The 15,338-nt window shown below is 42.9% G+C and overlaps 1 protein-coding gene across 2 annotated transcripts in view; it reads right to left on the bottom strand.

Moving 5' to 3' along the window:
- The window catches only part of TBC1D14 (TBC1 domain family member 14), a 62,327-nt gene extending 47,751 nt beyond the window's left edge, over positions 1–14,576 (bottom strand). The window contains exons 1-2 of one of the 2 annotated variants that reach the window (XM_063401582.1): positions 14,284–14,576; positions 8,197–8,932 (exon numbers count right to left, since the gene is read on the bottom strand). In XM_063401582.1, the coding sequence (XP_063257652.1) occupies positions 8,197–8,932; positions 14,284–14,326 (779 nt within the window). In that variant the 5' untranslated portion in view covers positions 14,327–14,576. The remainder of the gene's footprint in view (positions 1–8,196; positions 8,933–14,283) is intronic. The other variant, XM_063401583.1, reaches the window with a different exon arrangement.
- Positions 14,577–15,338: the final 762 nt, after the last annotated feature.

A 15,338-nucleotide genomic window follows, 5' to 3' on the forward strand; every position in this document is an offset into this window, starting at 1 on the left:
ATCCACCAAAGCAGCAGAGACACTACTGCCGTGGTTTCTGTTGCCAATTTACTCCAAGTCTTGAGGTCAGCTGCAAAGTTCCTTCCTGAAAAGTCTCAAAGTCTTCTCAGGCCAAGCATGCTCCACACTGAGCCCATGCAGATCTCTCTGAAGTTTGGTACCACCAGAGCCAAGGAACTGTTCCTCTGGCACATGGCACTGAAACAACAGGGGAAAAGGATGGGTCCCCACAGGAGCTGCCTGAGGGTGGAGCTGAGCAAGGCAGGCACACACACCCACTGACACCTGCTGGGGCACACACAGGGTTTTTACCAGAATGCCCAAGATGGACCAGTTCACTGAAACAAAAGGGAGCTTTGGAGTTAGGAGTTTTTAAAACTAGAGCATTTGGGTTATTCAGAAAATCTGAATTTCAACTTTATTGATGTGACTATTTTGCCAGGGCTCCTTAGATGAAGTTCTGCAGTACCTGAACTACTGGCATGCAGCACAGAATCACCACTGCAAGCAAGAGAAAACTGAGATGGCATACGCTGCTCTGTGGTAGACTAACACTGACCTAGCACAGAGATTACATTTGCAAGTAAATGGGTTCCTTACTCTTAAAAAGATAGTTGGTGTACAGAAACACGTATGAAAATTGTCTAGAAACTGACCCAGCTCATGCAAACTGATGCAATTTCTTATCTGCATTTAACCAACACTAATTTGCAAATGCAAGTAAATTTTTGTTACAAGTTGAAGCTTTAAACATACACACATCATTTCCTGCCCTCAAGATGCATGCTCCAAATTTTAATTAGTCTTTCAATTAAGGTTATTTTCAGAAGACAAAACAAGTGGAATAGTCATGCAAATTAACTACTGGAAGGACTTACCAGTCTCATGAGCAGAACAGATGCAAAATAAGGACAGTGGAGAAAGTTCAAAAGGTTCAGTTTTGTAGAACAATTTTATCTTGAAAGACAATTTTTCAAATGAGTATCAGACTCGCATGTGTTCTTAAGAAGCAAGAAAGAAACAGAGGCAAGTCAAAGTCCATTTCAGCTGCTTCTGAAGGAAGACCCTGAAACTCCCTGATAACTCTAAACTACACAAGGAGAGAGCACAAAGGTCTTGAGCCCCTCAGCCTGCCCAAGGCTATGTCCATGTATAGACTTTAGATAAGTTAGGTAAGTAAGCAGATATTAATCGTAAGAACCAGGTAAACCCACACTGAGCACATGGGTGCTGTAAGAGATGCTTCTTCACAGACATTATCCTACAAGGCATCCAGAAAACGACATTGAAACAAGACATTTTAAATAACATACAGCACCTATTAAGCAAAAAATATATTAAGATAAATTTTATTAAGTATTTGCTGCATTGTCAGCAAAAATTTCCAGCCACCTTACCTGATGTGGTATTAATTCAATAAACACTATTTAGGAAAGGTTCTCAAAACCAGCATTGTTTTCTTCTCATCCTGCAATGACCTCTTCTATTCCGTAATAATCATCACTTTTGCAACTTACCAATAAAAAGAAGAAAGATTCTCACCTCTAGATGTTCCTAGTTTGTTTACTTAAATAATTTCCAGAGAATGAGAAAATAAATCCTGAAAAACCAGCAAAATATTCTACCAAGGGAATTTTTGTTACCTGATTAGTGGAGGAACAAGACTGACACATAAATCATGATGACTGGAGAACTGATGGACGTGAGAAGGCACAGTTGCCAGGAGACTCAGCAGTCTCCTGAAATGCCCTAAATCTACATTCTCCAAAAGGAAAAGCCAAAAATTGGTACCCATGACCCAGTAACACTGGTTGCCAAAAATAATTCACTAGAAGCAGTTTTTCCATTCCTTTCTCTCAAACCCAGATAAATTCTCAACCTATATGTCAAAACAACCAACAGACAGAACATCAAAAACGTTCAAGTACTTTGGCTACGGTGAAGAACCTCCATAAACAGGTCAGAAGTTATGCTTTGAATAAGATTCCAAAATTACATACAAAGGCAGGGTTTGCAGAATTTTGTCTCTGGGAGACTGCCAAAGGTCAGACTAAAGGAACAACAATGCTTGGTTTATGGATAAACAAATCAACAGAAATAGAGCCACACAGCCCACAAGTTGAATAAACTATGAAAGAGGTAACTAATCACAGAACTGTTTTATAAACTCCTACCACATTTTATAAACACAGTTTTCCAACCACTAGCATTGCAGTGTGTCCAGTAAGAATCAAAAACAATAACACTTTACAGTGTAACAGATACCTGCAGGTCTGGAAAAAAAAGACTTCCATAGCTGATAGAAACAGTAATACAATAAGTTAGCAGTACAGGATACCTGATAGCTTGCAATAGGGTAACTTGGAAATTTCTCTAAATTTCTGGGAAAAAGAGCAGGGTTTAATAACCTATCTATCAAAATGACAGTATTCTGTATTTATCTTTCTTCTTAGAGGTTCCCCTCATTTTACAGGGGCACAAAGCAGTGCTGACTGCATTGAAGTAACCAAGACATGCAAAGATAAATTGGGCAGTAATCCTGCAAGTTTAGCTTTAGGACTGCTTGCAGCAAGCCAAGAACTATTTTGCACATGGATAATGCACAGTGCTGGTCTACCATGCAAATACTGAAGGAATCTCAGAAACTGGAATTTCAGCAAGTAAGGATAGTCATACAAAACCAATACTCAGGTCCCACTGTAATTGTGAAGAGTTACATTATCCCACACAAAAAGGGAAAATAAGGATTGCAATTAATTTAGGTAGTTTCAGTTCAACACCTAGTGGAGAACAGGCCACATGACAAAGTTCAAAACTTCATTCTCTGAATAAGACAGGAATTCTGAAAACTGTATCATACAATTTTCAACCTTAACCAAAAGCAAAGGCTGTTACCTTTATAGAATTCCAACTTTCCACCTGTGGAAGATCTGCTTTGAGAGAAAGTGTTTATTTCAGAAAACTTTGTTGATTTCTTCTGATTCACACAGTGCTCTGGTAGTAAATACAGGTGGGGAGAGGACTTCTCATCTGTCAGTTCCAGTAGACAGAGTGGCTTTCAAATAAGAACTATTCTAAACCCCACTGTGAAGCCTGAAGCACCTTACAGATGAGCACACCTGACTGCCTCATGGGCTGCTGAAACAGTGCTGCCAGCATTGTGTTAAACAGATCCTGGGTGCCTGTGCTGCCTCCCACACCACCCAAGCATGACCTTGTTTGCCCTCCTCTCTTCCCAGCCCTTTTAGCCGCCTGTTATTGACAATTTGCTAGAAATGCACCCAGATAAAGTAGCAGGGAAGGACAAAACTGCCACGAGATTATTCTCTTCCCTCCAACAGTGAATCCTGTGGGGCCAGGCACCTACAGCACTTGGGAGCCCAGCAGGGCAGGGCAGCAGCCTGTGCTGGGTGGCTGTGCAGGTTCCCTCCATCAGAGGCTGCGTTTCTGGAGTCCTTCTCATCAGCTTCTGGACATCCACCTGCAGCTCAGTTTGGCTTTGTTCTTTCGTGGTTAGAAGCAATGAACTTATATCTGCCCCCACAGTGCATCCAGCTTTTTCTGTTCCTCCTCCTACACACTTCAGTCCTGTTCTCAGCCTATCTCCTCCTGAATAGCCAATGCTCTATGAGGCTTCATTGAACAGAAACTTGCATGAAGAGGAAACAGCATCATACCTAGTATCTCAGAGTAGTCAATTGCAATTATTTCCATAATTTTTCTTCCCTCCTGTGGTCAGTGAATTCCCATTTTTGGAGACATGAAAGTGGGAAATCAACACTACAATGCTCCTTGTCATTCTACCTTCCTTTTAACACCAAAATTAGAGAAGTACTATAAGCTGTCCTCTCATTAAAAATAACAAAAAGCCTTATGAAAGAGTCCTATCCATTAACACAGATGACTGACTTTTGGCATCAGTGGACCCAATTCCTAAATTCAGAACTCTAAATTAAATTATGTGTGACCAGTAATCTCAAAACATGGTGTACATATGTGATATAATCATATTTAATTCACATAATTTCATACTTAACACTGAAAGCAGTAGCTACTATTTTAAAACGTAAGACCTTTTTCCCATCAGATTACAAGTATGGTCACAGGTATATGCTTCTATGTATGGTATAGGATACCAATCCTGCTCCAGGAGCTTTCTTCCAGAAACACGGAGATTCTTTGCAAATAGTAAAATGTAATGTTTTTCTTAAAGCTCTTTATTTCATGAGTAGTCCCTATGCTCCTTAGAGGCTTCCTGAGATCCAAATACTTAGAATACTCAGATCAAAAACTTCTAGGAGTAGCCTGAAAAGAAAGAAGATCCAGATTCTTGGGAAAGCAGACAATATCCGTGGCAGCAGACTAAGTAAAGACTTATGCTGCTAGTAAGCCATTAAAATGAAACAAACTGCATGGCTTATTATTTAACTGTACATAGCCCTAATCCCTTTATGTTCACTCTCCATGTAAGCACACAAACCCTCATTCTCACTCTCCAAAACGATAACTGAAAATTATAAATGAAAAGAGCAACTCCTTCAGTAAGATCACTACAGTCCTGATTCAGCAAAGCTGCTTAAGATCCACGCATTTAAAAAGTTTCAGCAGTACATTACAGAAGTCCAAAGGTAAAACTCATTAACCCACACTACCCTGGGTCAATAAGGCAAAGGAGCAGACAAACCACCGACTCTTTAGTCTACCACTCACTTATTTGCTCACACCAGTTTTCAAACCAAGTTCCTGCATACATTCAAATGAAGGAAATTAATTCCAACTCATGCTTATGAGAAAGACCTCTGGGCTTTTAAAGCTCATACAAGTGACACTTGAAAACAACCAACATGTCAGGTTTTTTTGTCAACAGTCAGCATCACTGCTGCTTTCAGAGGCAGTAATTCATTTTCACATGCCAACCTGGAGCCTAATGAGAGCACTGTACCTTAAGCTCTTTCAAGAGAAAAGCTGTGTGTATGCAATAAAGCAGCCTCTTTCTCTTTTTGGATCTTCCTGCTCACACCCAAAGATGCATCCAGCAGCCTGAGGAAAAACCAGACCTTATGGATACTCAAACTGCTGAACACTCAAACTGAGCCAGAGAAGCCGTCCAGGAAACTTTCTTCACCATAGTGCTCAAGGAGGCAGGGCAGGAGCACTCCATTCCCAAGTGATCTTCAAGGTGCCAGGACTGAAGGAAATGAGCCAACAAGGTTCCCTTTTTCTCTGATCCCTTCTACAGCTCATTTTGTAAATGCAGTCTCAACCCAAAACTTCATAACACACCACAGAACTGACATGGAACACGCAACCTTGTGCACAGTGCACATGCACACATGCATATAGTCTCAAAAGGAAAAAATAAATGTACAGAGTGCCAAAAAATAACTTTATATTCTAAAGCAATTACTTCTCTAAGCATTTTCTTGATACTGCAAAAGACTTATCCCTAATTGATATGTAAGTAGCTTAAGCACATGTGACCAAGCACTGGAGGCATCTAATTATTGTCAGTATTATCTCTACAGGCAGCCACAAATCTTAACTGACATGTCAAGGCCAAGTTTACTCTGATAAGATCAGAGAAACTAACACATCCTCAGAGGCCAGATGGGGTTCAATACAAGCACAGGCGCCATTTCAAGAAGGAAGATTTTTCCCTTTTACCAAATACCAACAATCTGTGCAAAAAATTAAGCTGACTCATCTTTGCTCTCAGTGGTTCAAACCTGTATCCTATTACCCAGAGATGCCCTCAAAGAGCTAAACCTGCAGATTAAGTCTGAGGCTCTGTATTGCAGCCTTACCCCATGACCATCAGGCTGCTGGAAGGCCTGAGCACAAAGCACTCAGGCCTCATTATTCCATGTTGTATCCATGTGTGCCAGCCACTGATCAAAGCCAAGGCAATTTGACTTTCTCCTGCCACGGTTTCACCCTTGGCTCTCTGAAGTGCAGTTTATGCACTCAACCTGCAAGACTGAATCACAACTTTCAGCACGGAGTGCAGTGCTCAGAACACACACTCCTTTCCAGGACTTTGTTTGTACCCACCACTGCAGCACTTGCAACATGCTGCTTTAGGAAGCTCCCTCTCTGCAAGCTGTTCTTTAACAACACTATTCAAAATGCCTCCTCCTCATCTCACAATGCAACAAACCCCAGTACAGAGCACGGGCTGAGCTGGGTAGGGAGGCCTCTAGAAAGCAGCTCCGTTCAAACAAAATACTGCAAGGCTCAGTTCATTTACTTCAGTACTGGTTTAAGTCCTGGGAATCCAAGGAGCTCACAGGAATTCCAGGGAACGAGGAGTTTTCAAACCCATAGATGGCAGATTACAAACACCAACAAAAACTAGCAACAGCATGTTTTGAACCTTAAGAATGCTGACAGCATAAATATAAATAGTACTCCCTGTGGCACAGAACAACCTCCAAGGCTCCCTGCTTGTTCAATACCTGTGAAACTCACCACCAGGTCTCATGACATGAGACAGATGCATTAAATATGGGGGTGTGGTGTGCAAGTACAGACAGAAAGTAGGCAACTCTTGTTTCCAAAGCAGAGCAGGAAGTGGATGCCAAAGAGAAGGATATTCAAGGTCAGGTTACAGACTGAGCACCTGGAACTTCAAAGCTGATCACCTAGTTTGAACTTAATCCTCATATTCTTACAATGACATCACCCAGTGACCAAGATTATCTGTTCTCCATTTAAAAGGCGGTAATGACAGCCTTTGTTTCCTGGCATTCAATGTACCTGCAAAGATTCAGGTTAAAAAGCTCAGTTCAGCGAGTACTACAGTTTCTGCAACACTGGTAAAACCACCACAGACTACACTAGAAGAGCATTTGGACAGATGGCTTCGCTTTGTTGGACAAGAACAGTTGAGAAGGGTTAAACATCCTACCCTGAGTGGGGTCTAAATGTGCCTGTTTCACTGTGCTCCCTCCAGGCTGAAGGACAGCACTTGTTGGAGTTAGCACTTGTGTTACCAGAATGGGTAACAAAGTTTATGCTTTGAAGCCTCCTACTTCAGAATTAAGTCTGGTTCCATGGCAACAAACAGACAAGGGTCCACAAAAGCATCAGCACCTCAAACATGACTGATGACTGGAGTTCTGCTGCACAGAACTTTAACCTAAGAATAAAAATCAACAAAGCCTTCAGCCAGCTCAGGAGGTTTAAACAAATTGATTTTCTTAAGCTTTGCAAATAAGGCAGCCTTTGAAAGAATGATTTTTGCCAGTTCTTGGTGTATTTTATTAGCCTAGTTGTCTCATGCAGAAAAAAAATGCATGAGAAGAAAGATATTAGCTGAAGCCCTGTGCAAAACAGGTTATTTACAGCCAACTCTGCTTGATGCCTAAAATTTCTTTCTAGAACAATTTATCTAAAATATATCAATTTTCAGATGATATAACTTAAAAGTAAGTGACATTATGAAGGCCTTAATTAAATTAAAAAAAAAATAGAACCCACCAGCAAACAGCTCAACCCCCCAAAAGTAGATTAGTCCTTTTCCTCATTCCCCACTTTCCTGGGGTATCTACATTTAGAACTATATCATTCCTCCAAAAGCCACACTTAGACACCGCTTTGGGTAGCCAATCCTATCATTTCAACAAGTGGGTGACACGATGTCAGATGTTTTCATTTCATACAAAAATTAAGGAAAAGGATATTAACAAAAAAGTAACTGAGGTTTGGAAAGATCAGGGTAGTCACACCAAGCGTTTGTGGAAAATTTGTATTTTGAGCTTCATACCCTTAGAATGATCAATAAAATATTCTATCACTACTAAATTACTTATGAATCCTCAGATGTCAAAGTTCTTTAATACAGGCATGGATCCTACCTATATTTATCTATTTATGTGACAATAGATTAAAGACCTTGGCCAAAATCATGAAAGATATCACTGGAGAAGCCACTCCTCAAAAGAAAAAATACCTTGTTCAAAAATCCTTTTACTGTAATATAGAAGGAATCTTCCAAGATTTAAGATGCTTACATACACCATAAACATAACATAACTTAGGATGCAGAGCCTTAGTCCCCAGCAATATTTGCCTATTTACTCATAACAGAAAAAATATGGTAATATTGATCTAAATTAAAACACCAAGCTATTCTATTTTTACCTTTCTCCTAAGACCTTACATATTCCATTCAAATATATTTTATGGAAACATTACCTGGCAAAGAAGTTTGTAAAAGGTCCCAGTATTTTCCGTTTACTGTCCACGTCTGTCTCGTGACAACACTGCTGCTGGTTCTGGTCGCTGCTGTCTCGAGAGGAATTCAGGGTAACATCTGAAAAGTGCGCCTCGTCGGTCTCGAGATTCACAATTGCACTTGAACTGCTTGTGACCACAAAGTCCAAAATGTCTTCATTGCTGACTGATAAAGTTGTTGACAGTTCTGTGCTAAGACTAGACACGCTACACACAGAGATGTCATCGCTTCGGTTGAGAGTCTTTGAGGTGGGGCTGTAAAGTTTGACAGTGTCGTAGCCAGTCCTTGGGAATGTGGAGGATTTTCGCACGGCGTGCTCGTGCTCGGCGGCCGGCGGGTGCGGAGGCACATACGGCGGCAGCGCGCACGCGCTCTGGAAGGCCCTGTCAGGCACCAGTTCAGGTTCTGATTGCTTTCTCTTCACATTCAACACGCTGCAGTGAACAGGCTCTGGATTCCCTATCTCTAGAGTTGGAATACCAGAATCCACTGATTTAAGGCTGTGACAATCTTCCAAAGCACTGGACAGCAGGCCAGGTCCATACTCAGGCAATGAGATGTCTCTCGGGCTGCCAGAGTTCAAGTTTTGAAGGCCCTGGATACTGCTGCCCACTCTGGCATCCAGAATTCCCACAAAGGTCAAACCATTCAAAGAGTTGGATAAATTTGCATCGCTTGTCTTGGTCCAGCTGGTAACTGGTTAAAAAGAAAGAAAAGATTATGAGTTTGCAGGAAGTTTGTGCTTTGCTCTTTACTGTTTGTTTCCTAGGGTTGGGCTTTTTTCATGGTTATTTCTTGGTTTGTTTTTTAATGCACTCAGTCCTGTCCTAATTTAGGCTTTTAATTAAATATTATTTGTCATCTCTTGCACATGATACTATTCCTTTACCCAGCATGACCAACCAGGACAATGGCAACTTAAATTGGGCTTCGAGAAAATGTCAAGCATGAAAAGCTTTCTATAAGCAGTTTGTGTGTCCATGTTTGCTTCTTACACATCTCCTGAGAGTGAAATTACATACAAAAAACCTGCAGTATTTTAATATTCCCTGTCAATATTGAGGCAAATATATGGAATTTACTTTTATACCATCATAAATTCATATTTACTGATGTCAGAGGGCTACAAAACTTGTTTCCGTACACTTAGACCAGATTCAGAAGTTTCACTCAAACCGAATTTCTCAGCATTTTTCTATAAATCATAAAACTGATAATAAATTGTCACAGAAGAAAACACATAATGTATCAACGCTGCATTAAGAAAGGCAAAATCTGAACAGCTATAAATCTATCCATATAGTCAATGTTTTGACAATACACACAATGCACTTCAGTAACAATGACATTTGCAAACATGTTGTATTTCCTGCACTCAGGGCCTGTGACCCTTCATCTTTGCAATATCCATCCATGCTGCCTCCCCAGGGCTGCCAGCAGCTCACTTAATCCAGGCAGTGCCCTGTTTCCAGTCTGAATCTAAAGGACCTGCAAAGCAAGGGCTGTCAGATAGGAGCTACAGGTTGGATGTAGTGAACTGGATGGCAACTTTCATACACCTGGAACATGCTCAGGAACACTGCCCTGGCTTCCAGAACTGCTACTGACCCTATAAACACTGTACAATTGTTAATCTGACATTACACACATCTTCTCTTTCCATAGAAGTAGTTAAATTGTCTACAGCTCTTCTGAAGTTTGCAATGCAATTAACTCTGCAGCAGTTGGCAGAACAAATATGCACATATTGCTTCAAGTTCTTCTCTCTGAAACACTCTGGGATAAGTGTGAATGAGTGAACACTCCTTCCATCCTGCAAACAGACTGCCTTCTAGACAGATTTTTCTTCTGTTCCTGAAGCCTGGTCTCCTGCTTCTGGACTCCTATTCTCTCTCAAGTAGAACACTTAATTAAAGGTGCCAGATCTCTAGAAGGTCATCTCCACATTCTATTTTTAAAAAGAAATTTACGCATACCCCAAAACAAAACCAAAACATCTCATTTTCAAATGTCAGTGAAAACTGCTATCTCACAGCAGTACTAAACCCCTGGCTAATGTGACCTGAGCCCTGCCCAAAACCAGGGTTTGCCACACAGTCCATTCTTAGATTTGAGAACATCAATACAGTTTAGCATCATGATACCAATAGGCAGTGAGTGAGAGAAAACTCATTTCAAACATATCTCACTGGTGCAAACAGAACTTTTTTTCCCCACAAGTTTTCAGTCATGTGGAAACTTCAGGAATCCAACTGTACTTTGTATGCTACACTAAATCTTTAACTTTCTATCCAAATCGTACTTGCTAGGAGATATGAAACTCCAGGTCAATCCACTCTTAAGCACAGACAAAACTCTAGGAGAAACAACCCTGGATATTTCATCTTTTAGATTTCTTCAGAACTTTTTACAGCCAACTATATGCTACCCATCCAAGTCAATCAATGCACCAATGCCTAATCCTCTGCCTAAGCAAGGTTTCAAGTATATTGTTTTGACTAAAAAGCTTGTGAAGATGTGTGAACTCTTTTCTTAAAGAGTTGCTATAGCAACTTTTTTTTCTTCATATTACCATGGTTTGAAAAGTTTATATCTCCAGCAATTAAAGTGATATCTTGAAATAGCTGGCACACCAACTGTGTACATTATGAATTCTCTATTCACTAAATTAAAATTGCAAGGGCAAAAAACCAACCAAACAAACAAACCAACAATAAACAACCCTATACAGCAATCCTTGAATGCAGGCAACCAACTATACTCAAGAAGTCAACTCGAGTGATAGTTCAAGTGTACAAATAAGACATAACATGGAGCATTAGATATAATTACTGTTGTACACACTGAAATCTCCTGTTCTCAGACCTTCTTATTGAATTCACTTGTTCTTCTAATGTAAGTCTGACTGTTTTCTTCTCCCTGTGTTCACGTTTATTCCTTCATATACATCACATTGCTCTTCAAACCCACAGCCCATCCAGCCCCGATGTTACTCTAAAGCATATATATATATATATATATATATACACACACACATACTTCAGAACGGTGTAACCAAGGGGTTTGACTTACAAGAATTCAAACTTATAAATGCACCTAGAAAGTGCAGTCCAGAAAACAAAACACAGAAATGTAATCTGTCAGGAACAGCTTTGATGATGTTTGGGTAAACAGTATGAGCATGTTCCCATAATGAATTCCTCCCATGACTGCCTTTACTTCTGCTCAATGATTTTCCCAAGTAGCAGCCAGTCCTTAGCTTAATTGCATTGCTCTTCCCAACCAAGCTCACAAATGGTAAGCATTCAAGTGACCTTGGCACAGGCAGTAACTACAGCAGCTCAAGAGGCCAAACACTGTAAACAAAAGAATTAAAAAAAAAAAGAAAAGAAAAAAAAAAAGAAAATTCCACGCTGGGTACTAAAGCTATTTTAATTTGACTGGGTATTTTTTAAGCAATAAATTTAACAGGAAGAGATCCCTTAAACAGGCAACAAGGAAATGCAGTATACAACACTACAGCTTGCTGGTGCAAATTATGCAACAGCAAGATACAAAGGTTTTACACAGTTCAGCGAAACTGTGGGAGGCTTTGAAGTGTACCCATCAAGGGCTTTAAATGAAAACTTGAGATGCAATCAGCTGTCAAGAACACACATGGGAACTCCTTGATTCATTTTGAGTTAAGTTGTTGCAGGATTTTTTTTTAAGGAAGGAGTGATATTTATTACCTCACTGGTAAGTGCAAAATCTGTCAATTGATGTTAAATATTCTGTCATGTACTCCAATGCTAACTTCTTTCCACGAAGCATTTATTAACATAACTATGTTGAAACATTATCATCTCTGTACAATAAACTATTGAGAAATAGTGTGCAATTTTGCACAAGATTCATAATCCCCATTGTTCATTTAAATAGATTATGATCTAAATAAAATCAATATTTTTAAATTCTTAATATCCTATGTTTTATAGAGAACATCGTCTCATAGGAGGGAACATCCCAAAAGAAATAACAAGGAAAAGGGAGTAGGGAAAATAGAGCCAGGGTCACAAGCAGCAATGAGAGTGCAGGTAGATGTTATTTACTCATTAACACTTCCAATTCAAGTGCTAAGGAGCACCTGATAAAGACAGTCTTGTAGCCAGGTTCAAAATTAACACGGGGACACAACTATTCACACCAAGGGCAGCTAATCTGCACAACAATCACACAACACTGTTGGATGCCAGAGATTTACATGTAAGCTTGGGAATGAAAAAATCACTGATGATTCCTAAACAAAAAGAAGATCAGAAAGGCTCTAAACCACAAGTATCCGAATTTCATGAAAACATCAACATACATTAGTTCTGCTTCCAGACCCTCTCCTGGGTAAATATTTTTCTGACAGGTGGAGTTTTGATCTGTCTCAGTAGGGCTGTCTACGTGGCCTCACATTCCCCAAATTCTCATCACAGCATGCAAGGAGGCATGTTCTGACAATAACCAGAGGCTTTAAAACAGATTTTGGCTTTGCATATCACTCAAACATACAGAGGGAATAAGTAATATTTGATTATAATTTCTAAGATCTACAATAAAATGGCTTTTAAACCCAGTTTGATATAAAAGCCAAAGATGCCAAACCATTAGAGCAAAACAAAACCAGAAAGATGCCAGCTCAAGGCCCATTATTCCAAGTTTGCAAGAAAGTTATGATGCAATTTAGGCAAGCAACAAGAGTAAGACATCCATTTGCAGAACAGACTTTATATTTTCTTGCCTCGCAGGAATGAGGAGAGGAATGACTGCATACACAGCTCAGTTCTCAAAGAGTTAACATTATCTCTTCAACAGTTACAACACTTACTTCTGCCAGCATTTTTCCCCAAGTTTTAAGAACAGGGAATTTCTTCAATTACAAAGTTGCAACTTTTTTTCTTCTTAAAGGAATTTCTTTTTTAATTAACGGTTTATATTCTCTATGCTTTCAACAATATTTTTGTTGCATGTACCAAGAAACACATTGCTGTTATCAAGGGCAACTTTGGTGACCTTGGTGCACAAGAGCATCAAACTCAGTTTTGTTTAATAAAGCTTTCTCGTTTCCATTTAAGTGCACGTTCTAACAGCCACAGCATTGTCAAAAGTGAAGAACTCCTGAAGCTACAAAAAGTCTGCTTTTACACTAAACATAGGATTTATATACATATAAACATAGAGCAATTAAGGCTACCTATGTAAGTACTGCCAAAACTTTACCGGCAAAAAGAAAAGAAACTAGTGGGGGTTTTGTTGGGGTTTTTTTTGATGTTTGTTTGTTTTTAATCAAGATGAATGTTATCTAACACTCAGCTGGTAACCTTTTAGAAGCGTGAGCTTTACAAATTCTGGCTTCAGAGCAGAGTGCTCGGAGAGTAATCATAAGTAAGCCATTCACCGCTTTTCGACTGTTTTTGCTCTGTCAGGCACGCAATACAAACAAGTTACAGTGCTCTGCTAAAGCCTCTGCTCCAGGAGCGCTTTACACGGCTTTTACCGTCCACACACCATTATTACTGAAAACTCTGTGAACCACATTAAACTAGCAGCAACGTCAGGAGAACTTCAGCTGCCGTGAGATGTAGTTTTGTTTGGTCTTTGGGAATTGCCAGGGAGACCTGGACTGCAAGAGAGGCAGCGAGATGAAGGTTCCTTCCTTCTTACGGGCTAAACCCGACCCGCTCTGCGAAGCTTTCCGAGCGAGCGGCCTTCGCTTACAAAACAACCCAAAGAAACTGAAACAACCCGTAAAAAAGAGCTACAACAAAGCCTTGAGGAAGTTCTCTGCGATCTTTGACCCACTCCGAAGGCTCAGCCCACCTGCTCCTCTTAACTTTTTAACGTGGCCACGGGCGGGGCAAGTCAGCAGCCGTGGCCAGCGCAGCCCCTCGGTTCTGAGGCTGCCCCCGCCTGCCCCGGGCTCTGCCCTTCAAACCAACAGGTACCACCAGCACCTCCAGCCCCGCCAGGGCTGCGCCGCCGCCCGAGCAGGAAAACCCCGAGGAGCCCGGACGCCTCACCGGGGTAGCGCTGCTCTCCGTCGCTCTCGTCACGCTGGGCCATGCCCGACCGGCCCCACAGCCGCTGCTGCGGGACTAGGAGGCGGCCGGCGGCTGCGGCGGGCGGTCCATGTCGCTGTTCTCCGGTCCCCGCCGAGCAGCGCCGGGTTCAGCGCGGCTGAGGCGGAGCAGCCGCCCCTCGCCGGGCGCCCCCTCGGCGTGGCGCGGGGCCTCCCATGGCGCGGGCGGCGCACACCTGGCGGCGGGACAGGTGCCGGGCTCCTCCGGCGATGCTCCAGCCCCCGCAGCTCGGACTCCTCCCGCCCCGCCCCCGCTGCCCCTGCCCGGCGCGCCGGGGGAAGCGCCGCCCGCCGCGGAAGGGAAGGGAACGCCTGCGCGGAGCGGGGCGAGCGGCGGCCGCCGCCGGGCGCCATTTTGGATCGCCTCAGCGCCCGCGGAGGGGCGGGCGGTGGTGCCCGCTTGGCCCAGCGGCGGAGGCGCCGCGGGAGCGGGGCTGTGGCTGAGGGCGCTGGTTCCGAGGAGCCCCTGGAACGGAGGGAAGCGGGGCTGTGGCTGAGGGCGCTGGTTCCGAGGAGCCCCTGGAACGGAGGGAAGCGGGGCTGTGGCTCAGGGCGCTCGTTCCGAGGAGCCCCTGGAACGGAGGGAAGCGGGGCTGTGGCTGAGGGCGCTGGTTCCGAGGAGCCCCTGGAACGGAGGGAAGCGGGGCTGTGGCTGAGGGCGCTGGTTCCGAGGAGCCCCTGGAACGGAGGGAAGCGGGGCTGTGGCTGAGGGCGCTGGTTCCGAGGAGCCCCTGGAACGGAGGGAAGCGGGGCTGTGGCTCAGGGCGCTCGTTCCGAGGAGCCCCTGGAAGGGAGGGAAGCGGGGCTGTGGCTCAGGGCGCTCGTTCCGAGGAGCCGTACGCTCGGCGGGGCCGCTCTTTGGCTGCCGGGCGCCGCAGCCTGGCCCGCGCTGCTGCCTGGGCCGGCGAGCGTCCCTGGCCGTCCCTGGGGGCAGCGGGTGGGCGGGCTGCGCTCGTGGTGCCGCCTACGTTTAGGAGGAAATCCCCAAATTCAGTG

The sequence above is a fragment of the Prinia subflava genome, chromosome 7 (genome assembly GCF_021018805.1).
Source record: "Prinia subflava isolate CZ2003 ecotype Zambia chromosome 7, Cam_Psub_1.2, whole genome shotgun sequence".
Classification (NCBI taxonomy): domain Eukaryota; kingdom Metazoa; phylum Chordata; class Aves; order Passeriformes; family Cisticolidae; genus Prinia; species Prinia subflava.